The sequence below is a fragment of the Lissotriton vulgaris genome, chromosome 7 (assembly GCF_964263255.1).
Source record: "Lissotriton vulgaris chromosome 7, aLisVul1.2, whole genome shotgun sequence".
Lineage (NCBI taxonomy): Eukaryota > Metazoa > Chordata > Amphibia > Caudata > Salamandridae > Lissotriton > Lissotriton vulgaris.
The window spans coordinates 1,745,737,455-1,745,764,306 of record NC_141695.1 but is presented as its reverse complement, the minus strand read 5'-3'; the positions used below and the strand labels follow the sequence as shown (position 1 = coordinate 1,745,764,306).

At 46.9% G+C, this 26,852-nt stretch overlaps 1 protein-coding gene across 1 annotated transcript in view; it reads left to right on the top strand.

Moving 5' to 3' along the window:
- The window catches only part of ATP1A3 (ATPase Na+/K+ transporting subunit alpha 3), a 316,872-nt gene that overhangs the window by 246,840 nt on the left and 43,180 nt on the right, over positions 1–26,852 (top strand). The window contains exons 15-17 of the mRNA XM_086933041.1: positions 4,183–4,333; positions 5,606–5,774; positions 18,656–18,810. Of these exons, the coding sequence (XP_086789167.1) occupies positions 4,183–4,333; positions 5,606–5,774; positions 18,656–18,810 (475 nt within the window). The remainder of the gene's footprint in view (positions 1–4,182; positions 4,334–5,605; positions 5,775–18,655; positions 18,811–26,852) is intronic.

Sequence of the window (26,852 nt, the reverse complement as noted above, 5' to 3'; positions counted from 1 at the left end):
ACCCAGCTCATCAGGGTGTTGTCAAAACGAAGTCCAGACTAAGATGCACGATGTGGTTTCCCAGTCTGGATGCCCTCGTGGAACAAACTGTGCGTTGATGCCCATTCTGTCAAGCTACAGGGCCTGCTGATGCACCTTTGCCTATAATTACAAAGGCCATTCCACCTTTTCCATGGCATTGTGTGAGTACTGATTTCGGAAGCCTCCAGGATGGTCGTCATATGCTGGTGGTCATTGTCGATTTCTAGAAGTATCCTGAAGTTGAGATTTTGGAATCCACCACGGCCAGCCAGACCATTCCGCGGTTTGAAAAAATCATGGCAACTCATGGGTTGTTTAAAAAACTGCGCACAGACAACGGCCCTCCTTTCACAAGCCAAGAATTGGTGGAGTACCTATGGTCCAGGGGAGTCCGTCACTGAAAAGTCACACCTCTTTGGCCTCAAGCCAACGGAGAGGCAAAACGCTTCATGCGCAGTCTTAACAAGGTCATCTTGAACGCATTGGCGAACAGACAGGAAATGGATCGTGCCATCTATGGTTTCCTAAAGGAGTATCGAATGACCCCTCACTCCACCACCGAAGTGAGTCTCAGGTCGTTGTGCATGAACAGGCCTGTGGAAGATGTGACTCCGCACCCATAGGTAGTGTCGGACAGGCAAAAGCAGGTGGCTTAAAAAAACGACAGCAGCGCCAAAGGCGGAATGAACAAGTGTCCCGGAGGAGCAGAGCGAGGCAGAGTCATTTAAAAGTAGGAGATGCTGTCATGGTGAGGAACCGATACCCCAGTGGAAAGTTCAGTCTGCCTTCTGAACTTGAGCCCTGGACAGTCAAAAGAGTGCAGGGTATCAGGGTCACTGCAATGAGGGGTGGAGCAACACTCACCCGGAATGTATCTCCAAAGCTTACCGGAGTTCTGGCAGCAGTCAAGAAGGAGGTGGGTGGACCCCGAGTGATCCAGAACTTGTGCCCAATGATGAACCCAAAGCAATGAAGGACCCGACCGTCTCGAGTGTCCAAGCCGGAGACCGATGCCGTCTGTGGCTGGCGATACCTGTCTGCTGAAGGGGTCACCACGTGAGGCAGTTGAGAGAGACCTATTGCTTAGCACTGACGAATGCCAGGGGCCTGGGGACGGCGTCCGCCGCGGAAGGGCAGGGAGGTACCTGCTTCGACTTTGTCCAGCCTGGTCATCTCGTTGGAAGAACTTTGTAACATATTGAACATTTTTGACTAAGTGAACTGTTTGCTTATGTTGGTTGTTGTTTTCTGTTTTTGCTCAAGCCTGATGATATCTCTTTTTAAGTTTTAGTTTTTTCTTTTGCTGGTTTGGGAGGAGAGTTACGTGGGCCGGATGGATCTGCCCACTGTGTTTCCCCAGACAGGGGTGTTTGTGCTGCTCCCCCTCTGTACGCTAGTCCCGATAGTCACAACTGTGACGTAGGGACGTAGGGACGTAGGGGTGTATGAACGGGACTCGGCACGTTGCGAATGAGATAGTGAAAAGTATATTAGTACAGAAACTGGGGCAGATTTACAAGCCCCATGCGCCTCTTTTACGCCGCCGTTGCATCACTATTGTGACGCAACGGCGGCGCAAAAGATGCGTCATGGTGCAGGGTATTTACAACCTGACGCATCTGGGAGATGCGTCACGTTGTAAAGCCCTGCGCCAGAAGTAGGCGTTCCTGCGCCGGGGGGCGGAACTTTCCGGCGCAGGAGCGCCTCCTAAAAGTTGCTGAGTGAAATCTACAAGATTTCACTCAGTCACGCATCTGTGCCGTTTTTGCCCCATGGTGCGTCGCATTGTGAATGCGGCGCATCCATGGTGGCGGAGCCGCGGGGCACAATAACTGGTGCATCCCTGCGTATATGCAGGAATGTGCCAGTTATTGTAAATCTGCCCCTCAGTGTCTGCGTTGTTCCTCATAGCCTAACGATAGGCCCCTAGATGTGCAGCGTTCACGCTTAGCAAGCAACACAACACCTGTGGAGGCGCTTATCCATGCGCTGTGCTTGTACACACCAGAGCTTTTCATGATGTTGTTATTCATCTAAACCACTGTCTGTGAGACATCTGTGGCTTCATGAGAAAAACAATGACGAATTTAAACACAAATGCCTGCTCACAGAGCCCTCTACATCCCCAGACCTCACCCACTGCTCACAGACCTCCCTTCTATGCCTCACTCCCTGCTCACAGACCCCTCTTCTATACCTCACCCCCTGCTCACAGCTCTTTTCTATACATCACCCCCTGCTCACAGACCACTCTTCTATACCTCATCCCCTGCTCACAGGCCCCTCTTCTATACCTCACCCACTGCTCAGACCTCTCTTCTATACCTCACCCACTGCTCAGACCTCTCTTCTATACCTCACCCCTGCGCACAGGCTTCTCTTCTATACCCCACCCCTTCTCACAGAACCCTCTACATCCCCAGACCTCACCCCCTGCTCACAGACCCCCTCTAAATCCCTGACCTCACCCCCTGCTCACAGACACCCTCTAAATCCCTGACCTCACCCCCTGCTCACAGACCCCTCTCCATCCCTAGACATCACCCCTACTCACAAACCTCTCTACTACACTCCATTCCCTGCTCTCAAACCTCTCTTCAATATCTCATCCACTGCTCACAGACCTGTCTTCTGTACCTCACTCTCAGCTCACAGACCCCTCTACATCCCTGACCTCACCCCCTGCTCACAGACCCCTCTCCATCCCTAGACCTCACCCCCTGCTCACAGACCCCCTCTTCATCCCTGACCTCACCTCCTGCTCACAGACCCCTCTCCATCCCTAGACCTCACCCCCTGCTCACATACCTATCTTCTATATACCAACTTCTACCCACAGACTCCTCTTCTATACCTCACCCCTGCTCACAGACCTCGTTTGTAGACCTCACTCCCTGCTCACAGACCCCTCTACACCCCCATACCTCACACCCTGCTCACAGACCCCCTCTAAATCCCTGACCTCACCCACTGCTCACAGATCCCTCTTCGTCCCTACACCTCACCCCCTGCTCACAGACCTCTCTTCTACACTCCATTCCCTGCTCACAGACCTCTCTTGTATACCTCACCTCTGCTCACATACCTACCTTATATATATCAACTCCTACTCACAGACTCCTCTTCTATACCTCACCCCCTGCTCACAGACCTCGTTTGTAGACCTCACCCCCTGCTCACAGACCTCTCTTCTATACCTCACCTCCTGCTCACAGACTTCTATACCTCACCCCCTGCTCACAGACCTCTTTTCTATACCTCACCCCCTGCTCACAGACCTCTTTTCTATACCTCACCCCCTGCTCACAGACTTCTCTTCTATACCTCACCCCCTGCTCACAGACCTCTTTTCTATACCTCACCCCCTACTCACAGACTTCTCTTCTATACCTCACCCCCTGCTCACAGACCTCTTTTCTATACCTCACCCCCTGCTAACAGACTTCTCTTCTATACCTCACCCCTTCTCACAGACCTCACCCCCTGCTCACAGACTTCTCTTCTATACCTCACCCCCTGCTCTCAGACTTTTCTTCTATACCTCACTCCCTGCTCACAGACCTCACTCTTTGCTCACAGATCCCTCCTCTATACCGCAACCCCTGCTCACAGACCCCTCTTCTATACCCCACCCACTGCTCACAGACCTCTCTTTTATACCTCACCCCCTTACAGACCTCGCTTCTATACCTCACCCCCACTCACAGACCTCTCTTCTATACCTCACCACCGCTCACAGACCTCTTTTCTATACCTCACCCCCTGCTCACAGACTTCTCTTCTATACCTCACCCCTTCTCACAGACCTCACCCCCTGCTCACAGACTTCTCTTCTATACCTCACCCCCTGCTCTCAGACTTTTCTTCTATACCTCACTCCCTGCTCACAGACCTCACTCTTTGCTCACAGATCCCTCCTCTATACCGCAACCCCTGCTCACAGACCCCTCTTCTATACCCCACCCACTGCTCACAGACCTCTCTTTTATACCTCACCCCCTTACAGACCTCGCTTCTATACCTCACCCCCCACTCACAGACCTCTCTTCAATACCTCACCCCCTTACAGACCTCTCTTCTATACCTCACCCCCACCCACAGACCTCTCTGCTGTACTCCTAGTCCCCACCACCATCATTAGATCTTGTGTTTGTCCTGCAGGGACGCAAAGGCCTGCGTGATCCATGGGACGGATCTGAAGGACATGTCGACGGAACACATGGACGAGATCCTGCAGAACCACACGGAGATAGTCTTCGCGCGCACGTCCCCCCAGCAGAAGCTGATCATCGTGGAGGGCTGCCAGAGACAGGTACCACCCCCCAACCCCCCACCCTCCCCCTCCCCCCAAGGCTTGAACCCGGTGTTGAAAGTTGGGTACAGAGAGGGTCCAGCAAGACCTTAGACCCAACCTTGGAAGTGAGGTACACAGAGGTACAATCCCAGCCTGGAACCTGGTGTTGGAAGTGAGGTACAGAGATAAAGGGGCAGGGAATGTCTGGCAGTGGATCAAAAAGAACTACGCAGCCTTGGTATTCGGAGCGCTGACATTTAATATCACCTGACGCAGGTCTCTGAGCAGGGCTTTGGGCATCATCCTGTTACAAATTAAGCACTGGATACCTCTGAGGCCCTGCACCTGGTGTCAGAAGTGGAATAGGGAAAGGTACCACTGAGGCCCTGCACCTGGCATCCAACGGTTAATAGGGGCGGGTCCTCTGGGGTCCTGCAAATGGTATGAGAAGGTGGGTAGAGACAGGGACCACTGAAGTCTTGCACCTATTGTCAGAAGTGGCAGCAGCAGATGTACTGCTGAGTCTCGGCCCTTGGTATGAGACCTTAGATAGGCACAGCACTAATTTACGACAAAATCCTAAACTTACTACTTTTGGTATTCACAGAAGGCATTTAGTAGTCTTAAATTAGGATTTTGTCTTAAATTAGGATTTTGTCTTAAATTAAACTTAAGACAAACTTAAGTTAAACTTAAGTTTATTTTAAGACAAAATCCTAACTTAAGACAAAATCCTAATTTAGGACAAAATCCTAATTTAGGAAAAAATCCTAATTTAAGACAACATCCTAATTTTAGACAAAATCCTAACTTAAGACAAAATCCTAATTTAGGACAAAATCCTAATTTAAGACAAAATCCTAATTTAAGACAAAATTCTAACTCAAGACAAAATCCTAATTTAAGACAAAATTCTAACTCAAGACAAAATCCTAATTTAAGACTACTAAATGCCTTCTGTGAATACAAAAAGTAGTAAGTTTAGTATTTTGTCTTAAGTTAGTTCTGTGTATCGGGCCCTAAGTTTTTTATGCAAGTGGTTCCTTCTCTGTACAATTTACCGTAATGGTGCATAATTACACCAAGTAATATAATGGCATAAGTTTAGGGACATTGCTTAACAAGTGTAACATGAAATTCTTGAAGTTATGTAAATTTCGTCAGAGTAATTAAAATTTTGCCAAGCCGAGTTACTACCTCTCATTAAGTGCAAGAGGTCAAATGTTCCTGAGCGTGGGCTTGAATAAAAAAAAAAAACCTGGACCTTTCACCCTTTCTCTCCTCCCTCAGGGTGCCATAGTGGCCGTCACCGGGGACGGGGTGAACGACTCACCTGCCCTGAAGAAGGCGGACATAGGGGTGGCCATGGGCATCGCAGGCTCCGATGTCTCCAAACAGGCGGCTGACATGATCCTGCTGGACGACAACTTCGCCTCCATTGTGACTGGTGTGGAGGAAGGTGAGTGTCACGACATCCGGTTCGAGCAGACGCAGGTATCCTGGCCCTGCCTCAAAGTGCTGTGTGACAAATGCCTTTAAAGTTACAGCTGGGCGTTAATATCAGATGAACAGCAGATGCTGAGCTCCTTGCCCCACCAGTGTGTCACGTTGTGTGACGCATTGGCAGCGCAACCTGCTGCGAGATATTTACAAGCACATGTAAAGCCACCTTGCGTTGTTTTATGTGCGCTTGTAAATATTGCCCCTTTTCACGCAACAGGACATGGGTGTTGCTGTGAGTGTTTACACACAACACCCATGTCCACTGATGCATTTCCAGATTTAAGAGGCATTGTAAACTTGGAAGTGCATCACAATACTGTGGGCCCGATTCACAGAACTAACCTAAGACAAAATCCTAAACTTACAACTTTTGGTATTCACAGAAGTTCGGAATACCAAAAATAGTAAGTTTAGGATTTTGTCTTAAGTTAGTTCTGTGAATCGGGCCCTATGCCACCAGGGGTGGTACAGCGAGGCGTTTTTTTTTCTCTTCTTCAATGCGTGCTGCATTCTACAGCATGCATTGGAAGTGGAATTCATCTCGATTGATAGTTTTTGTGCAGGAAAGTGCCCCTTCCTGCACAAAAACAATCTCCCCCTGACGCAGGTATCCTTGCACCATGGTGCAAGAGTGCCTGTGCCGGCACATGGCAGCAGTTTGTGCACCAGCGCAGGGGGAAGCACAGAGATGCGTCATATTGTTGTAAATATGTTGTAGAGCGGCGCAGAAAAATGATTTGCGGCATTGCACTGCCTTTGTTTCTAGTAAATAGGGCCCAATGTTTGCAAGTGGGACTTCCAATAGGCCTTAACCACATACTTCAAATGATTCAAAACCTTGGAGCTAGGCTGGTCTTTTAACAACCAAGGCCGTGTCTCATCAAACCATTGATGAAGAAACTTCACTGGCTTTCGGGAGCGAATGGGCCATTATCAAAACAGGCTGCATTATCCTTGAATCACTCCATAACTTAAGTCCGAAGTTTTTATCTTGAGGAATTCAGAGCTACATCCCAACGCACAATCTCAGATCCTCCCAGCTGAACCTATCAACAGCTCTGAGATGTAAACAGAAAAGGATGGGAGGGGTGAGATTCTTAGTGATAGGAACCCAGATATGGAATTTACTTCCAACTGAAATGAGGCTGGAAGCAAACTATAAGAATTTAAGGAAGCATTTAAAAACCTGGCTGTTCAAAGAAGCTTACAGCCAATAATCCGAGCTGTTGCTGCCTTCTTTACCCTAGCAGCAAGAAGCCTATGGTGAATGTGCGCTGTATAAGTTTGTTATAACATAACATAAGAGGTGCAAGTGATCTAGGGTGGAGAAGAAATGGAGATGGAAAGGTGTGTGGTGGAACGTGGTCTGAAGTGTCAAGTATTGGGTTGGGTTCGGGTGTGGTGAAGGGTTTCCAATTTAAAAAGTTGTCATCGGGAAAATGAAAAAATTGAGACATATCAGCTTGTAAGGAAGGAGGGACTGCAAAGGTGTTTCATGAAGGTTCTGGGATGTACCATGACCAAACATGGGCCAGAGAAGCCTCGGTGGCCAACATGGATGATCTGCTGGGATTTTTGGTAAACAATGTGTCGTGAGTGATGAGGAACTTTGGGCCATGTTTATTTCCTGGCGGACGGCCCGTGGGTCCACCTGGGCAATGGAGCAAGGGCTCGATTTATATTCTGGTGGGCGGTGTGTTCACCATTTGCCTGGCTCAGGACTTTACGTCTGCCAGGCTGTGCATACTCTACCTGCCAGATGTATAAATGACTGCCAAGAAGGTGATCCATACTAATATAATAAAGAGAGAGCCCAAACCTTTGAGGCGGGTAATCTCAGGAACCACAGCACCAATCACAACACCCAATACAGCTTTGGAAAGGGCAGTTGCAGAAGAAGGACATAGGCTATGCAGACGCCCCCATATACATTTAAAAGGTAAAAGAACCGTGCCAGCAAAGTAGTCCCTTGTGGGTGTGTCTACGTAGTGCTGTGGGTGTGTGCTGGAGGCGTGACAAACGCTGGGGGCGTGTGGTACGTTCCACCCTTCATGCCAAGTATCATATTGTGTGCTAATCCCACCCTGCTCCCTTTAAATACCCCTGCACCCCATAATCACAACCCACCCTTACTCCTTAAAGTACCCCAACACCCTTAAACACTAACCCATCGTGACCCTATAAATATACCCTGTACCCCAAAGCCCAAACCTATCCCTAAACCCTAAAAATACCCCTGTACCCCAAAAAACAAACCTAGCCCTGAACCCTATAAATACCCCTGTACCTCAAAACCCAAACCTACCCGTGAACCCTAAAAATACCCCTGTACCTCAAAACCCAAACCTAGCCCTGAACCCTAAAAATACAACAGTACCTCAAAACCCAAACCTACCCCTGAACCCTAAAATACCCCTGTACCCCAAAACCCAAACCTAGCCCTGAACCCTTAAAATACCCCTGTACCCCAAAACCCAAACCTATCCCTGAACCCTAAAAATACCCCTTAACCCCAAAACCCAAACCTGGCCTGCCTGAACCCTAAAAATAACCCTATATCCCAAAACTCAAACCTACCCCTGAACCCTAAAATACCCCTGTACCCCAAAACCAAAACCTAGCCCTGAATCCTAAAAATACCCCTGTACAACCAAACCTAGCCTTGAACCCTTAAAATACCCCTGTACCCCAAAACCCAAACCTACCCCTGAACCCTAAAAATATCCCTATAACCCAAAATCCTAACCTAGCCCTGAACCCTAAAAATACACCTGTACCCCAAAACCCATACCTATCCCTAAACCCTAAAACTACCCCTTTACCCCATAACCCAAAACTATATCTGAACACTTAAAATACCCAAACACCCCAAAACATATACCTCAGTACCCCAAAACATATACCCCTATACCCATACTTACCTTATCCAAACATTTTAAAAAAACATGCTTTTACCATTCATGCATTTACAACGAATTTCGTTGTTAATGTATGAGTGGTAAAAAGCATATAAAATGTAACTCCATGCGTTATAATGGCATTGTGGAGTCATGGTACTTTCGTAATGAAAGTATGCGGAGTGATGGTATGCGGAAAGAAAGTTGGGTGTTTACCCTCCCCCGGTAAGTACATTGGTGGCATGGCGGCCCACATCTCCAGCAACATACTCATATTTTTTGACAACCCATTTGAAAAATGAACAGGTCTCTCTCATTGATGGCCAGCACCGACATACAGTTTTAGACACACCTCCCGCCACAAGTTCTAGAATTGCGAATTTTAGAGCTGGGGAGCTACGTTCGAATCTCGGCATCAGCTCAACATCCTGTGATTCCAGGCAAATCGCTTTGTCTCCCCGTGCCTACCACAAATGAATGTGTTCTTCTGTAATGTAAATTGTGCTCATGCCATGTTGTCGAGTTCTAGCTATATAATATTGCAAGGAAAAATAAAGTAGGGAAACTCGAGTTCACACCCTACTGAACGCGCACTCTTAAGTGCATCAGCAGTGCACTGTGAATCGGAGCGTTTCACAGACCTGTCACAGATAAGAAATGCTATCAAAACGAAATCCTTCAAAACAATATACTACTGGCCGGCAGCAATTCATACCCGGACAACGTCGGGACGGGCTGCTAGTCATTTATAAAGGCATTGGCAAGAACCGCCATCACGGCAGTTCTTGTCAATTCCTTTAACTGTTTGTTATTGCGCTGCATCGGAAGGGCGCAGCCCCGTAACAAACAGTAATCTTTATTTCTTTTCAAAAATAAAAATCTGAAATTAGATTTTCCTTCTATAAAGAAAATAAATAATGCTCCTGTTGCCATAGGTGGCTTTTCTCATTGGGGGGGGGGGGCATTAAAATGTTTTTACTGTTCCCTACCGCCAGCACCTGGCATGTGCACGCTCACACGCTGTGGCACAGTGCCAATATAAGAATACTGAAGATGCACTAATTAACCAGCTGGCATCTGCACTCAGACACTGTGGCACAGTGCCAAGATGTAATACTCAAAAAGCTCCAATGAAGCACCTGGCACGTGCACACTCAGACTCTGAGTACACTGTCTGTGCACCAGCAAACAATGTGTCACCTACATGGAAGCAGAGAATAAAGCTTATTCACAATCACTGAGCAAATATAAAAAGATGATCTTTGAGAAAAAAAAGTATCTATTTCTCAGAGAAAATCTAGCAGGCAGGCAATTCAAGCAAAATACTTTTTTCTACTTTAAAGGAATTAGTGACTGTACCTACTCCTTCAGTACTGAATAGCAGTGTCGCTTTTTGTAATCAACTCGCAGATTCTTTTAGTAACAAGGTGCTTTCTATCTATGATTCCTTTACAGGAAATTATACTGAGCCACAAGTGAATCCTTCCTCTTCACCTCCTGGTCAGCCTGGCGATGGTTGGAAGGCTTTCACCCCCCCAACGCAGACCAGGTTTCGCAGATTGTTAGATCAGTGAAAGCCGGGGCTTCATCAGATCCCTGCCCCCAAAGATATTTCGTGTTCAACAATAAGTACCTCCTCCAACAGACACCAACACGTCAAAAAGACCTGGAGCAGAGATGCGCAGTCATACTCTAACACTCAATGTGTTTACTTAACACTAGTCTGCAGGTCGTGGTGTATATACTACAACATTTACTACGGTCTAATATAATTCCCACAGGTGAAAGAAGAGTGAAAAAATGTGAAAACAAAGAGAAAGCGCCTCACGGTAGTAACACCCGAGGGGGTTCCTGGCATGAGATTGCCAGTTTACCCACTTCTCATCATTGGTCGCTCTCTCCTTGTAGTGACAAAAGAGAGAAAAACAACAAAGTAATTGTGAAGGTGAGATACCAACTCATAAAAAGTGTTGTGTATATGAACAAACTAACTATCCACTCAACTATATCAAAGGTAATAAAGTGAGTGTGTGCACCTAAACCCCTGCAATGGCCACACGGCGAGGAATGGCCACCGCTGCTAAAAAGTGGAACCACTTGCTGGCTGTAATAACTTTATTCTGCTGCTGCAAGTAGTCCAAATTTAAAAATGGTTCAAAATATACCATGTTCGAATGATGCCGACATATTTCATTGCTATTACTTCAGCAAATTCATCAGGGCAAAGCCGGGGTTCTGAAGATATTTCATCTGGCAGTCGATGAGATTAGCGAGCAACTCAGCCTGCTTTATAAGTAGATCTTTACGTCGGGCGTCTTTCCAGAGGCCTGGAAGAAGGTATCTATTCTCCCTCTGCTAAAAAAACCTTGCTTGGACCCCGACGATTACAACAACTACAGAACTATAGCTAGGATCCCGTTTCCGGCTAAGGTTCTGCGGAAAAAAATATAAGTGTCCAACTTACAGCCTTCGTGTCCTCGAAAACCCTGCTGAACTCTTCACAATACGGCTTCCGGCAAAGACATGGGATGGAGACGGCCTTGGTCAAGGCAGCAGAGGAGCTTCGCTCGACGCTGGACTCCGGTGCAAAGGCCGCCCTGATCCTTATGGATCTCTCAGTGGCCTTTGACACCGTGAACCATGTCATTCTCATTCAAAGGCTCCAGAAGTTGGGAGCCTAGCTTTAAGTTTGATTAAATCCTATCTCAACAACAGGATACAATGTGTGCAGATTGGAGACTCTAGTTCAAAACAATTCTCACTTCCTTGTGGGGTGCCGCAGGGCTCATCTATGAGCCCTACTTTGTTTAATCTGTACGTCATCCCCCTAGCTGATGTCATCAGGCAGTTCGGTTTCTTGCTGGTGTCCTACGCCGAAGATATCCAGATTGTAGTATCCATCTCAGGCAATCTGGAAGAAACGGTGGCCCGTTTCAATCAGTGCATAGCCCGCGAGGATCACTGGATGAGTGTGACCTGCCTAAAGATTAATGGTAGCAAAACAGAGGTTCGTCTGTTGGGCTCCGACACCTCCTTTGGTCCCAGAGCTGGTGGCCTCTGGCTATGGGAACACTTCCCACCCCAGTGAATAAAGTTAAAAAATCTGGGCGTCATCTTTGATGACAGGCTCAGCTTCCAACATCAAACTAATAAGGTTGCCTCCCAGGTACATCTGACTTTAAAATAATTTGGTAGGTGAAACCTTATATTCCACCAGCCGCAGTAAAAACACTGGCTACAACTTTGGCATTGGCCAGACTGGACTATGGAAATGCCCTTTACTTAGGTCTCCAGAAACAACACCTGCTCAAACTGCAGCGGGTTCATAACTCTGCTGCCAGGACGTTGCTGAATATTCCTAAATTCCAGTTGGTATGCCAAGGATTAAGACAACTACACTGGCTACCGGTGAAGAAGAGATCTGAATTTAAAGCCTTGTGTCTAGCGTTTAAGGGCGCTACAGGGCACAGGATCGAGTATTTGAAACAGCGCCTGCTGTGGTATCTCCCGGGCAGAACATGGCGTTCAGCTCAGAGCAAACTTCTGCAGATGCCTACATTCAGGAGAGTTTGCTGGGGAGGTAGTAGTTTTCTTTTCAACACTGTCAAATTGTGGAATTTCCTTCCTTTAAACATAAAAAATTGCCCAACACTACCATTGTTCAGAAAGGCTTTGAAAACTTGGCTTTTTTCACTATAAATCCTCAATCATTTCTCATTTCTGACACATTCCTCCGCTGTAGCTCCTAGACGCCCTTGGGCATTCAGCACAATATATATTTTAAATTCAACCCAATTCAATTCAGTGCAAGGAGTAGGACAGCGTCACACGCGTGCAGAGCTAATGCATTCATGGAGCTCCTGTTGTGCACAGCCATGCACCATAGGATAGTACCAGCTGCGTGCACAGAGGAGCAGCGCACAGTCAGTGCACAGGTAAACCCTGTGATCCTCTGCCAAGGCAGTGATCGTGTCACATGCTTGCAGAGCTGATGGTGAGCCTCCCCACACCTCTCAGAAAAGGTTGACATTGACCTTCGACCCCCCTCACGTGAGAGGTGGGGTCAGGTGCTCACTGCACTCCTAGAGGTCAGTAAGCTTCAGCCACTAACTCTTCCAGTAGTTGTAACCATAAAAAACATTCTTTTGGAAGTTTGCCAAATAGTGGCACCGTATATTTTAAATGATTGATAACAAATGCAGAAACCCCCTAAAATGAATGCTTTATACAGTCTCACAGCCCTGGTCAAGAAGAACCATGTCCAGGGCTTAGTTTGTGCCGGTGGCTGCAGGATGTCAACACCTCCACTCATTTTTCGGAACCACAACATATTTGTTATCATGCATGTAGGACTCCGGGTTACCCCAGTCAGAAGAGGTCTGCTGCCACCATCAGCAACTGGCTCCTAATCAGGCCATCGCTGTTTCTCCGAGCTAATCATGTCTGCCCTCCGATAGTGATCAGGCACAAAATGGCCTGCTTACTGCAAAGCAGGGGCACCACCAATAAAGGCAGTACCAAAAAACCCTCAGAGATTGAGATACTACCAAAACCAAACAAAAAAGAGTGAAGGGGGTTAGACTAGAGGGGTGTAGAATGAGTGGAGTGTCTCAAAGTGGAGTATCGTAGAGTGGAGTGGCGTAGAGTGGCGTAGAGTGGAGTAGGGTAGCGTGAACTGTTGTGTCATAGAGTATTGTGTCATAGAGTGAAGTGGCATGGAGTGGAGTGGCCTAGTGTGTTGTCGTAGAGTGGAGTGGCCTAGAGTGTTGTCATAGAGTGGAGGGGCGTAGAGTGAAGTGGCGCATGGTAGAGTAGAGAAGTGTCATAGAGTAGAGTAGTATGTTGTAGATTGGAGTGGTGTAGAGCGGAGCAGCATGTCTTGGAGTAAAGTAGAGTGGCGTGTTGTAGATTGTCTTAAGAGTGGAGGGACGTAGAGTGTTGTGTCATAGAGTGGAGTGCTGTAGATTGTGGAGTGGCGTAGAGTGGAGTTGCCTAGAGTGTCGTCGTAGAGTGGAGGGGTGTAGAGTGGTGTAGAGTGGCGTGTCGCAGAGTAGTGTGTCATAGAGTAGAGTGCCATGTTGTAGATTAGAGTGGTGTAGAGTGAAGTGGCATGTCTTGGAGTAGATTAGAGTGGCGTGTTGTAGAGTGTCTTAAGAGTGGAGGGACGTAGAGTGGAGTGATGTCAAGTGTAGTGGTATATTGTGGAGTGGAGCGTCACATAGTGGAATGAAGTGTTGTAGCATGGAGTGCCATTTCGTACAGTGGAGTGGAATGTCGGATAATGGAGTGGCGTGTTGTAGAGTGCCGTGGAGTGGAGCGGCATGGAGTTGATTAGAGTGTGGTAGAGTGGAGTGGTGTAGAGTGAAATGGTGTACTGTGGAGTAAGCATGGTGTGGTACCACACTGACATTACAGGCAACACATTTTTAATTTAAATGACTACTACATTTGCACAGACATACAGTATTAGTGATAAAAGCGTACAGCAGACAAACAACATGTGGAAATGTCATCACTCAGTGTATTGATTTGTATTAAAATATTTGTCTTCAGAATTACAATAAATGTGCTTTATTTATGATGTCCTAATTTTAATATATTCCGAAATATCTGCACATTTAATTTACAAACATTTAAATGTTGTAGAGAGGTAGAAAAAATGTATTTCCTTTCACAGCAAAAGTGTCACATAAATCCTCTCACTTTGAAATCAGCAAAAGAAAGGTAAACACCAAGCTCCCTTGGAATGAGCCTGTCTGTTGACCCCTGTCTTTGAAGGCAGTGCATTTGTGACAAGATAAGAACAAGATTTAAATGCCTGTTTTCAGAAAGTGATCACTCATGGAAGAATACAGTAAATAGGCTAGGCACCACGGGATGGACAAACTCAACATAGACAGCCTAAAACAAGTAAAGCCAGCAAATAGAAAGCAAGCAAATGTAAGTTACAAACCACACAGCCAATGGTAGGCAATAAATGGAAGGCCTTTCCAAGGAAGCTTTCAGAATGTCCACAAGAAGTCCTTAGCAGACCAGACAGGTATTCTGTCTGTTAGGCTTTGACCTAAAAAGGAAGAAGATAAATATAGGAAAACAGTATACTAGCGAGAAAACATGAAGGAAAAAGAAGTTAAAGAGACAGGAGCTGCAAGGTAGATTATCCTCCTGGACCTTAGCGCTGCCTTCGACACGGTCAACCACCAGATCTTGGTCCAGCGACTTAGCGATCTTGGGATCACAGGCATTGCCCTGTCTTGGCTGAAATGGTTTCTTCAGGACCACTCATTCCAGGTTACAGAGGGCAACTATACATCCAAAGTGACCCCTATACGTTGTGGAGTGCCTCAGGGCTCTTCTTTGAGCCCCACGCTCTTTAACATATATATGTCCCCCCTGGAAAAGATCGTCACCCCACATGGGATAAAACTCCTGACGTACGCAGATGACACGCAGCTGGTGGTGTCTCTCACCCAGCAGGAAAATTCCACCATAGACCTATACTCCTACCTGAGAGACATAGTCAGCTGGATGGACAGATCTCACTTGAAGCTGAACAGCGACAAGACAGAGATCATGGTGATGGGGAATCAGGCCCATTTTCGTCCAGACTCTCTTTGGCCCCCCTGCATGGGTAAACCCCCAACTCCCAAGCCCGAGATTAAAAGCCTCGGTCTATGGCTAGATAAAAACCTCACTATGCAAACCCAAGCAAGGAAAACGGCTGGAGTTTGTTTTGGTCTCTTGCGTTCTACCCGAAAAATCCCACCACTGCTCCCTCTTCAATCAAGGAAACTTCTGATCCAAGGCCTTATTTTGTCAAGGTTGGACTACGGCAACGCATTGTACCTGGGCGTACCACAGAAAGTTACAACTAAACTACAGGTAGTACAAAATGCCACCGCCAGGATTTTGACCAACACTAAGACCCGCTGCTCGGTCAAACCAGCTATCCGAGAGCTGCACTGGCTACCCGTCATAGAAAGAGTGCAGTTCAAGGCGCTCTGCCTTACGCACAAAATCCTTAACGGAAAAGCCCCCCCTATACTTAAAGATCTGGTCACTCCCTATATCACCTCTAGACCCCTCCGATCTTCCAATGCCCACCTCACTCGAGTACCCAAGATCAACAGAGCACGATCAGGAGGTCGTTGGTTTTCGTACAACGCGTCCAAATTGTGGAATTCCCTTCCGCCTGACCTTCGTGCACAACCCAACCTGCTGGCATTTCGAAAGTCTCTGAAGACATGGTTGTTCCTGTGATCTTCCCTCCCCCCTCATTTCCATCTGTAAATGGTTCAGCGCTGGGACGCTCACGGGCAGCTATGCGCTTTAGAAATCTGGTAACATTAACATTAACATAAAGAGGCATGAGGTGGAATCAAGACTAGGTAGCGTGGGAATTCGGTCAGCACTACTGGCGGAGAGTCCCTAAGAAAATTTCAGGGTTCTGTAATTCTTTTTTGCTTACAAATAAACTACTGGCCATGTCTCTTTGAATCTCTGATCTTAAATACTGATGTTTTCTACAATCTTACAGCCATGTTGCATGCTACTTTGTTGTGTTGTCTGTTCTGTATGTGTTCGAGCCTGTCATTGTTTTGTTTCGTACTATGGTAAAAACCTCTAAGGACTTAATCTGTGTTTTGTCTCCTTCTCTCACTTTGGCATGCACTTCTGCTTGCGCTCTTCTGCACACTGCAGGCCATGCTTTCACCCCTCCCCTCTGCAAAGCCTGCGTTCTCCTCTGCAGGAGGCTTGAATGCCTGCTTCCAGTGCTAGTAATTCTGATATCTTGGCCTTTGCTTGCACTTCTGAATCCTTCGCTGCTGCCTTTAAATAGGGTGAAAGGGGAACTTTTGTCAAACTCGTATGTGAAAGGCACTCCTGCTTACTTCCGGTTTCAGACCTGCCTCTGGTAACGCCTTCTTCCGGGGAAGGTTCCACCCTCCACCATTCACTCTCTCTGTTACTAGACAGGGTGGAACTTTGGCCCTACACCAGAGGTAGTCCCCAAGTCACACCCTGCCTAGAAACACTTGATACAGACCACCCAGCACCCTATATGAAAACACCTCTGTCAAATTAGGGCACACCATCCCATACCACCCTCCACCCTTCTGATAACACTTCTTTCTGGGGTAGGGCCCTCCTTCCGCCATCCACTTACTCCCCGTGAAGTCTGAAGATACAGCCATTTATTTTGCAGTTCTGCCTTCTGCAGATGATGGGGTAAAGGCAGAGATTGGTTATTCACTCACCAGAATCCCAGGCCCCCCCTCTTACATAGCCAGTATGAAGGCGCTACGCGACCACACTTCTGTGTGGAGGTTATGGCTGTAATTCCAGCAAGGTGGGCGGTGCTGGAGTAGGCAGGGTCCCGTCCGGCTGGAAAATGCTCAGAAAATGTACTGGGAAGCTGGAACATACTGGTGTGCAATGTGTGGGGTGAGGGGAGAGGGACATGTCACTGACAGTCACAAGAATTCATGTTTGATCCCATCATGTGATTTAATAATAAACAATATGGTTTGTGTCCCATCCTAAAAACTCGTACTTTAGTTGAGTCCAGCCCATTTGCATACCTGCGCGACACCTCTCCTGTATGTGGGAGTGGCTCATAATACGTGCCCAGGCCAGCACAGTAAACTAATTTATCCCCACACTAAGAGAAACTATAATTATGGGTGACATTGGAATTGCAGTGCAGTGATGCTGAGACCAGCCCTAAAATGCTTGAGTCTAACCCCTGATGCGTGGCTTATGGTAGGGTGGTTTCTCCCCTCATCCACCAGTGAGCTGAGTTCATCATTCATCACTAATGACCTACTGGTAGGACAATAACGGCATTTAATTACATTTATGCCCATGGCTGTGTCTCGGCCCATCATTGCGAACAGGGTAATTAGCAGCTCTTGCTTTCCAGTGTGGGCAGATGAAAGAAGGCGCGCTCCGGGTTAGCTTGAGTCCCCATCATACCCCAACCAAAAAGATTTCTCTGGTGGTGGAGTTCTTATTTCATGGGTGTAGGGGGTGATGACACGGCGGGTGTGGTCAGTAGATGGAGACTGTTCCCGGGGGGGGGGCGGGGGGGGGGTGTTTGGTAGCGAGGGGGTGTGGCCAGAAACAAGGCTTAGACCTGAATTGGGCACTTGCCTTGTCCCGGGGTTTGGCGATACATCAGAGTTCTCTCTACTCCTTTATGGCTGATGCGTCTGCCTGTGCTTATGATTCTTTATACTCTGCCTGTACTTCCTATTCTTTAGCCTCAGCCTCTACTTATAATTCTTTATCCTCTGCCTGTACTTATGATTATTTACTCTCTGCCTGCACTTATGATTAATCTTCCTCTGCCTGTACTTATGATTCCTCCTCCTGTGCCTGTACTTCTGATTCTGATTCCTTATCCTTTGCTTGTACTTCTGATTCACCCCTCTGCCTGTACTTCTGATTCCTCCTCCTCTGCCTGTACCTCTGCCCCCTCCTCTTCTCCTGCCTGTACCTCTGCTTCCTTCTCCTGCCTGTATCTCTGCCTCCTCTTCTCCTGCCTGTACCTCTGCCTCCTCTTCTCCTGCCTGTACCTCTGCTTCCTTCTCCTGCCTGTACCTCTGCCTCCTCTTCTCCTGCCTGTACCTCTGCCTCCTCTTCTCCTGCCTGTACCTCTGCTTCCTTCTCCTGCCTCTACCTCTGCCTCCTCTTCTCCTGCCTGTACCTCTGCCTCCTCTTCTCTTGCCTGTACCTCTGCCTCCTCTTCTCTTGCCTGTACCTCTGCCTCCTCTTCTCCTGCCTGTACCTCTGAATCCTTGTTCTCCTACCCTACTTGTTTCTCTTATTCCTTTCCTCCGCCTGTTCCTCTGCTTCCTCTTCCCCTGCCTGTACCCCTGACCCCTCCTCCTCTGCCTTGCTTGTCATTAGTTCAGCTTCCGCTTCCTGTCCCCTGCAGGTCGTCTCATCTTCGACAACCTGAAGAAGTCCATAGCATACACGCTGACCAGTAACATCCCGGAGATCACCCCCTTCCTGCTCTTCATCATGGCCAACATTCCTCTGCCCCTGGGCACCATCACCATCCTCTGCATCGACCTGGGCACAGACATGGTGAGTTCAGGGCCTCTGGGCATCTCCAGGGCACACGTGGGCTTCTTTCTGTTTCTCCTGGTGCATCATCTGCCTGTCTCTATGTGCACCAATCTACCAATGGTAGAAGTTTGCACACACCAGCCCCCTCCTGCCTGTACTGCCCTGGGGGTTAGTTCTGCCTCCAGATGAAGGCAAAGTCAAAAAAGGTACAGACAAGAGATACTTCATGCTTTGTACACACCTGTTCCCTTCAGTAACATGAAGTTTGTTGTAAACTCTCGTCCCCTCGGGAGCTCAGTAACCCTGGGCGTAGTTTGCGAAGTAGCGCTAGCGTAGGTACGTGAAGTGCACTTCGTGCTAAGGGTAGCGCTACAGGCACTGCGTAGTAGCCTGTCCTCAGTGTGCAAGATGCCGTTCTCAATGATTGCACAGTGCGGACAAGCATCCGGCACTGTGCAATCATTGAAAACGGCATCTTGCACAGTGCAAGCTGTAGTTCTCTGCCGCTCGAGTAGATTTATAGTCGAGCGACAGCTTTCTCAATGCGGACTGGTAGTTTCTCATCGCGAGCGGTCGTGAGCAAACGCGACCACTTGCACTGAGAAACCTGACCTCCCCACGTTGAAAATCTCACCAGGAGGTTTATTTTCCACGCTCGCGATCAGCAACTTGATGTTGCTGATCGTGAACGAGGAAAAAGTCTCGCCAGGATGTCATTTTGCTTGCTCGCGGTCGCCAAGTTGACGTTGAGGACCGCGAGCAAGCAAAAAATGACCGCTGCCCTACGCTACATTTATTTGCACTGTGCTATGTGCAATTCGCATAGTGCGAAGTTGCGCAAATTCGCGAACTACTTGAGCGTAGCATAGATGTTCGCCCAGGCCTAGAGCTCAGTCAGACTTGGTCGGGGAATTGCTAAATCACAATTTTTGCCACAAAATGTCCTCAAAATTACACAAACGTTTCTCTGAACACAAGGATGTATTGCAGATCTGTGTGCAATACAGGCAGGTGGCGAAAATGTGTCCTGAAATGAAAAAAAAACGTCTTCCATGCACTGCAGTCACCCACGGGTATAGATTTCACACCGCAAACTCTATCACAACTTAAAAAAAGATTGTTGAACAAAAATATCATAATTTTTATGAATTTCGTTGGCAGAAACACAATTTCACCCAGACTTAGGGCCATATTATCAAGAAAGGGCGATACATTATCGCCGCTTCTATCGGCAGGAAACTGCCGCTAAAGTGGCGATAATGGGCTTGATGAAATGCGCTTGTGAATTCCCATAGAAGCCCAGGTTAACACCAGAACCAGAGTTTTGGTGACCATGATGTCATGTTGGTGAAAACTTGGTACATCCTTGCTGTGAAACAAAGATGGAAATTTTGCCTTCTGCTTTTTTGTGGTCAACTAAAATATTGTTTTAATGCCCAGTGTTATGTCTGTCTTCTTTTCATGCTCCCTGGAGACAAGTGCATTGCTCTTTTCTCCCCTTTGCTATCACCACTCAGATACCTAATATGAGTTTAGGCCGGGTACTATCCAGGGTCCGTGTTTTCTGATGGCTTGCTCTATTAGGGATAAAAACCCTGCCTGGTCCCTTAGTTCTAGTCTCACTCAATGCTCATATATGGTCCACGGAATAGTAAAGTGACGGATCTTTTACTTTTAACAAGGATAGACTATAAAATTGGGGTTAAAATGATGGTCTATTGGTTAAATATTAGTTCTTTTCCAAAACTTGTGTGATTTCTTTGATTGCATTGGTCCTGAATAAGTGTGACTTAATTAGAATAGTAGCTGAATCGATTCAACAGCTTATGCATTCCTATAGGGACTGTTCGATTGAGAACAAACTTTATCTGTCACATAAGAGACTTTCACAAAGAGACTGGTTAAAAGTGGCCTCTATTTCAATCTGAATGGCTGTTTACTTTGCAAATTGTAACAATAAGTACAAATGAATAACAGACACCGCGCCGTGCTAATGTATCATAGTATTTCCGTTTGGTAATGTTATAGCCAAGACCCAAATGGGGGATTGAAAAAAACAAATAGATATGCTGTATATTCGAAGTAACAAACTAGTGTTGAAAATGAGATTAGTACAATTCCATGTCTTTAAGTAAATAGATAAAAACTTACCAAAATCTAATTGTGTTACCTCCTATCCCTAAGGTTGCAGTCTTAGTAGAACAATTTGTCCCTAGGCAGAGCAAATAAACAAAATTATACAAATAAGTGAAGTCAGCCAAAGTCCTCATTTTTTCTGAAGAAAAGCAAAACTTCTTAAACAAAGAAAAATATGTCATATGTAGTATAATATTACACACCAGATCATGACATGTATGCCGAGGACACTCAGATGGAGATACAGCTGGAAGAGCGATCCGGTAATGTTGAGATGTGAAGGTGTGGAGGGGTGATGTGGAGGTGTGGTGTGGATGGGTGTGTGGAGGGTGATGTTGAGGTGTGATGGGAAGGGGTGTGTAGAGGGGTGATGTTTAGGTGGGATGTGAAGGGGTGTATGGAGGGTGATGTTGAGGTGTGATGTGAAGGGATATGTGGAGGGTGATGTTGAGGTGTGATGGGAAGGGGTGTGTGAAGGGGTGATGTTGAGGTGAGATGGGAATGGGTGTGTGAAGGGGTGTGTGGAGGAGTGATGTGGAGGTGTGGTGTGAAGGGGTGTGTGAAGGGGTGTGTGGAGGGGTGTGTGGAGGGGTGATGTGGAGGAGCGATGTAAAGGTGCAATGTGAGGGGTGTGTGAAGGGGTAGTGTGGAGGGGTGATGTTGAGGTGTGATGTGAAGGTGTATGTGGAAGGGTAGTATGGAGGGGTGATGTTGAGGTGTGATGTGAAGGTGTGTGTGGAGGGGTGATGTTGAGGTGTGATGTGAAGGTGAGTGTGGAGGGGTGAAGTTGAGGTGTGGTGTGAAGGGGTGTGTGGAGGGGTGATGTAGAGGTGTGGTGTGAAGGGGTGTGTGGAGGGGTGATGTTGAGGTTTGATGTGAAGGTGTGTGTGGAGGGGTGATGTTGAGGTGTGTGTGGAGGGGTGATGTTGAGGTTTGATGTGAAGGGGTGTGTGGAGGGGTGATGTTGAGGTGTGGAGGGGTGTGAGGAGGGGTGATGTTGAGGTGTGATGGGAAGGGGTGTGTGAAGGGGTGATCTTGAGATGTGATGTGAAGGGGTATGTGGAGGAGTAGTGTGAAGGGGTGATGTTGAGGGTGATGTGAAGGGGTGTGTGGAGGGGTGATGTGGAGGTGTGGTGTGAAGGGGTGTGTGAAGGGGTAATGTTGAGGTGTGATGTGTGATGTTGAGGTGTGGGTTGGAAGGGTGTTTGGAGGGGTGATGTTAAGGTGTTGTTTGAAGGAGTGTGTGGAGGGGTAGTGTGGAGGGGAGATGTTGAGGGTTAATAATAATAATAATAATCTTTATTCGGTTTTTTAGCATTTGCAAAACCATAAAAGATATCACAGAATACAGAATTAATAATTGGAGTCATTTAAAAGGTACAATTTAAAATAGACATTTAAAAGAGTTACGTTTTCCAATATTGATACAAAATTAATCCACTGTTTTACAAGTTGTTGCGATGCCTCATAATACACTTTAGGAAGTTTAAAACATGATAGACAGTACACTCAGAGTCCAAGGTTTGGAGTGCCAGCATGGCCGGGCGACATTGTCTATGGCCCCATTTTTTAAGTAGAGGAATTAACCATATCTTCCGATGGGGATGATAAAACTTACAGAACAGTATCGTGTGTATGGTGGACTGTTGAGAAAGGTCGTCGCATGGACATGGGTCTATCTGTGCATTCCAGTTGTTTTTATCAGGGAAAGTCACTAACCTGAAAAAAAGGTTCATTCTAAATCTTGTTAAGAGCATTTTCTCATAGGCAGTTAGCTCCATGGTCAGATATAGCTGGATTTTCAGGGACTGCTGGATCATTATTGCGTGGGTAACAGATTTTTTTGTGATCTGCGTAGTCAGTCTCAGTGACTCCAAATGGCACAACGCAAGTCGTTTCAGTTCTTTTTTGGAGGTTTCTCTCAGGGTTTCTGGGGTGTAAAAGTACTTTTGTAGGCCCAGGTCCGTAAAAAAGTGTCTGACGTACGAGAGCCATGCGATTTTGTGGGCATGGTCCAGATCCATAACGTCCTGTAGGATACTTTTGGTCAGAGTGTTTTTTACCGAGAGCCAGGCTCGCCTCCAGAGCAGGAGAGGTTGGATTTTTATTAAATCTTCAATATGAGGGATTCCCAGCTCTAAATGTGAGGCGTAGGTGGAGGTACCTCTAGGAATTGCGAGAAGGAAACTGATGAAGATGTTCTCTTCTTTTTGTATTGAACTGGAGGAAACGTGGCCCCAAGTCCCTGCTCCATATAATGCAATAGATTGACATTTTGCAGCGTAGATCTGGAGCAGTTCTACTGGTGCTCTTTTTCCCAGTTTCTTGGAGAATTTTATCAGCGCCATGATTGCTCTTTTGAAGAGGAGCCTCCTGGACTCAACAGCCGCTTTCCAGTTTAAGGCATCATCAATCATGATGCCTAGATACGGGTATTGTGGGGTCTTTTCAATTTTTTCACCATTCAGAAAGATCGACTTGGTTGCTTTTCTTGATCCACCAGCTACCACAACGAACGTTTTTTTGATGTTGATACGCAGGTCCAAGGCCCCCATGAAGGCTGCGTATTTGGTTAGAGATTTTTGCAGTTCGTTAGGGGTGCGAGCCAGGATGACTGCGTCGTCCGCATATAGGAGCGCGGGGATCAAGCGACCTTTTACACTGGGGAGATCCCTCGCCCCTCGCAGCATGGACTCTTCTAGGCCGTTTGTATACAATGAAAAGAGAAAGGGAGCAAGGACACACCCTTGCCTTACTCCCCGCTCTACCCTGAATGGTGCCGTCAGTTCTCCGTTTGTTCCATATCTTACTCTCGCCGTGGCTTCACTGTACAATTCCCTCAGAAAGTTCAGAAGGGGAGGATCGACCCCCATTACGTTCAGCAGTGACCAGAGCTTCGCATGCGAAACGCAGTCGAATGCGGAGGACAAGTCCACATAGACCATGTAGATGGAGCCAGGTTTAGCATGGGTATATTTTGATGTTAACAGACTTAGGTTTAGGGCCTGTTCAACTGTCCCAAAGCCCTCCCTAAACCCGAACTGTAAGTCCGAGAGGATAGTTTTATCTTCTACCCATTGCTGTAATTTTTCAAGGAGGACTCTTCCAACTACTTTTCCCAGAGAATCTAGGAGCGATATCGGCCGATAGCACTTTGTGTCCTGACGGTCCCCCTTCTTGAAGATTGGGACCATTATTGAAGAGGACCATGAGTCTAACAGGCCAAGTTCCATTGTGGCTAGACATACTCTTGTCAATATTGGAACCCATAAGTCCGGCAGGTATTTGAACAAGTCAACCGGAACCCCGTCAGGGCCAGGAGCTTTCCCGCTTTTACTTGAAGACAGTGCCAGTGCTAGGTCCTGCATGTCAAGGTCCATGGTTATTGGAAAGGCAACTAGAGGAATATCGGAGTGATTTTCTTCGCTGGTTGATGTCAGTTTGAAGATTTCTGAAAAATGATTCACCCACGCGTCCTCGTCGATGGCCACATCTATTTTTGGACCGGTGGGGTCAGCTAGCGCGGGTGATTTAACAATCTTCCAGAAGGTCTTACTGTCTTTCAGGAGTGCGCTCTTATGTAGGGCGTTCCAGAGGGATTGTTTCAGTTCTTTTTTCCTCTCTTTTCTGGAGGAGATGTACACTCGTCGGAGAGCTTGGATCTCTGTTGCATCTCTGTTTGGTTTTCCGAGAGCTTTCCTTAATTTAGTTTGTGTTTTTCTGCAGTCTCGGTTAAACCAACCTGTGGAATTTATTTTAGTTTGTCTGGATGTTTTAGTCAGCTGTTTTTTGACTTGCTCTATTATTATGGTGAAGTTTTCCAAAATTTGTTTTGGCTCTGCATAAGGGTCAAGGCAGATCATGAAGCTGTTGTAGGAGGATTCTACTAACCGTTTTGTTAGTATGTTTGGGTCCACCTTTTCCCATTTTATGGTGTAACCATTGTTCTTCCTCAGCTCCAGTCTGTTCTGCGCCAGCGTGTTTGCTATCGATGCCATCAGTGACCTTGGTTGATGGATATAGAAGCTCAGGTTTAAGGCAGAATGATCACTAAGATTATTTTCCAGAATTTTGAAATTTTTGGTATGATCTTTTAAGCCTTCTGTCACAAGTACAAAGTCTACAGTAGTTGCATGACCCCTTCCTCTATAGGTTGGTTCTAGTTTGCTATGGCACTGTTGTATAGGGTTCACAATTTGTAGGTCCAAATCGGCTAGTGTTCTGTTCATGACATTCCCCACTCCTGAGTGGGAAAAGTGTACCAGTGGGTTGTCATTTTCGTCCTTTATCCCACATGTGTCAATCAGGAGGCAGGGATGTATGTTAAAATCTCCTCCCCAGATTATCTGCGGTGTTTCCTTTTTCTGTTTGGCATGCCAGTGATCAGTTATTTTTGATTGGATTAGTAAAAGGACATTCAGAAAGAGGTCATCCTCTAAGTTGTTGTAGAGGTTTATTATTGTGAAGCAAAGCTTTTTCCCAATTGTAAGTGTGAGAATCTGAAAGTGTGGAGTTAGGTCTACCTTAGTAATCTTCAGTTCAGAAATTGTGTTAGCCAGGTATGTTACCAGACCCCCTTTCGGTCTACCTGCGCTGCTGGGAAGGGCGGGAGAAAAAAATGTCCTGTAGCCTGCAAGATGTGAAGGTGTCATTGTCCAAGTCTCTTGTAGACAAATGATTTGTGAGTCCTTCAGGAAACCAGCAGCCGAGCCATCCTCTATTTTGTTTCGGAGGCCTGCCACATTCCAGAAGATAATGGATAACGGTGCATAGTCTAAAGGTGGTTTTTCGACTTGGGGAGGTTCTATTGGAGGATTAATCGGGTCCTTAGTTGTAAATGCTGACTCCGTGGGAATGCTTCTTTGTCAATCGACCATTTCCAGGCCGCTGAAACGATTCATTAACGGTATTCCTTGCCAGTTTTGCCCGTTGGTGTGGTCTCTGTAGCTGGTGCCGTATGGATTCTGCAGTGGTCTCTCCCACTGCTCCCAATTTCTAGATCTGTTATGTGGGCCCATAATCTGCCATGGTGCTTCTCTTTGCGGGTGGATTTGGTTTGATGGCCACCAAGGGTGGTCGGGCTCATTATATCGCGGCATTAGTTTTGGGCCCGCGATGTCTATCTCCCATGGCTGCAGTATTGGTTTCCTCCAAATGCTATCAATATCACGGGAATGATTATTGTTCTGATATCGTTTTGGGTAGAAATATGACAAGGGTCTGGTGGCAATTCCCCCAGAGGTATTAAACTCCCGGGAGCAGATGTATTCTGCTATGGTTGGATCCTCGAACGTGATTACTATACAGTCACCCCGGATAGTTTTTTTTCTGTGACCCACCCACGAGGTCCGGGAGACTGAGGCTATTGTGCTTTTCCAATGTTGGGGAACAGGGCGATTAGTGTTCAGCCAATACTGTACTTTATTCTTCAGTGACCAGTTTGGTTCAGCCCCCTCCCCAGTAAGTTCAGGGACCCCTGTCATGACCACAACGTATGGACATGCCGCGGGGGGCAGGTTTACAGAGGGTTTTTGGTCAGTAATCTCTCTCGGGGTACCTTTTGTTTTTGTTTGTTTTGTATTTGTTATGGCAGGAGTTATGGAAGCAGGGGGGTTTGTCGTCGCGGGGGTTTTAGAGGAAGGGGTATTTATGCTTGAAGTATTTACTATTGGTGTCGGAAGTGGGGTAGGAGGTGGAGGGATGGTCGAGGACTTGGGAGTGATTTTTTGGACAGTAGAAGGATTTGGTGCTGTTGGAACTTTTACTGTAAGTTGTTTTCTGCTCTGTGGAGGAGGCAACAGTACCGATTTCTTGTTTGGGTGAGTTATGATCGGGGAATCTGAAGAAGGCTTTTGAGGGACATGTGAGGGTGTGATTTTGGGAGGACTGGAGATTTTTGAAATTAGACTCTCGATGTTGCTAAG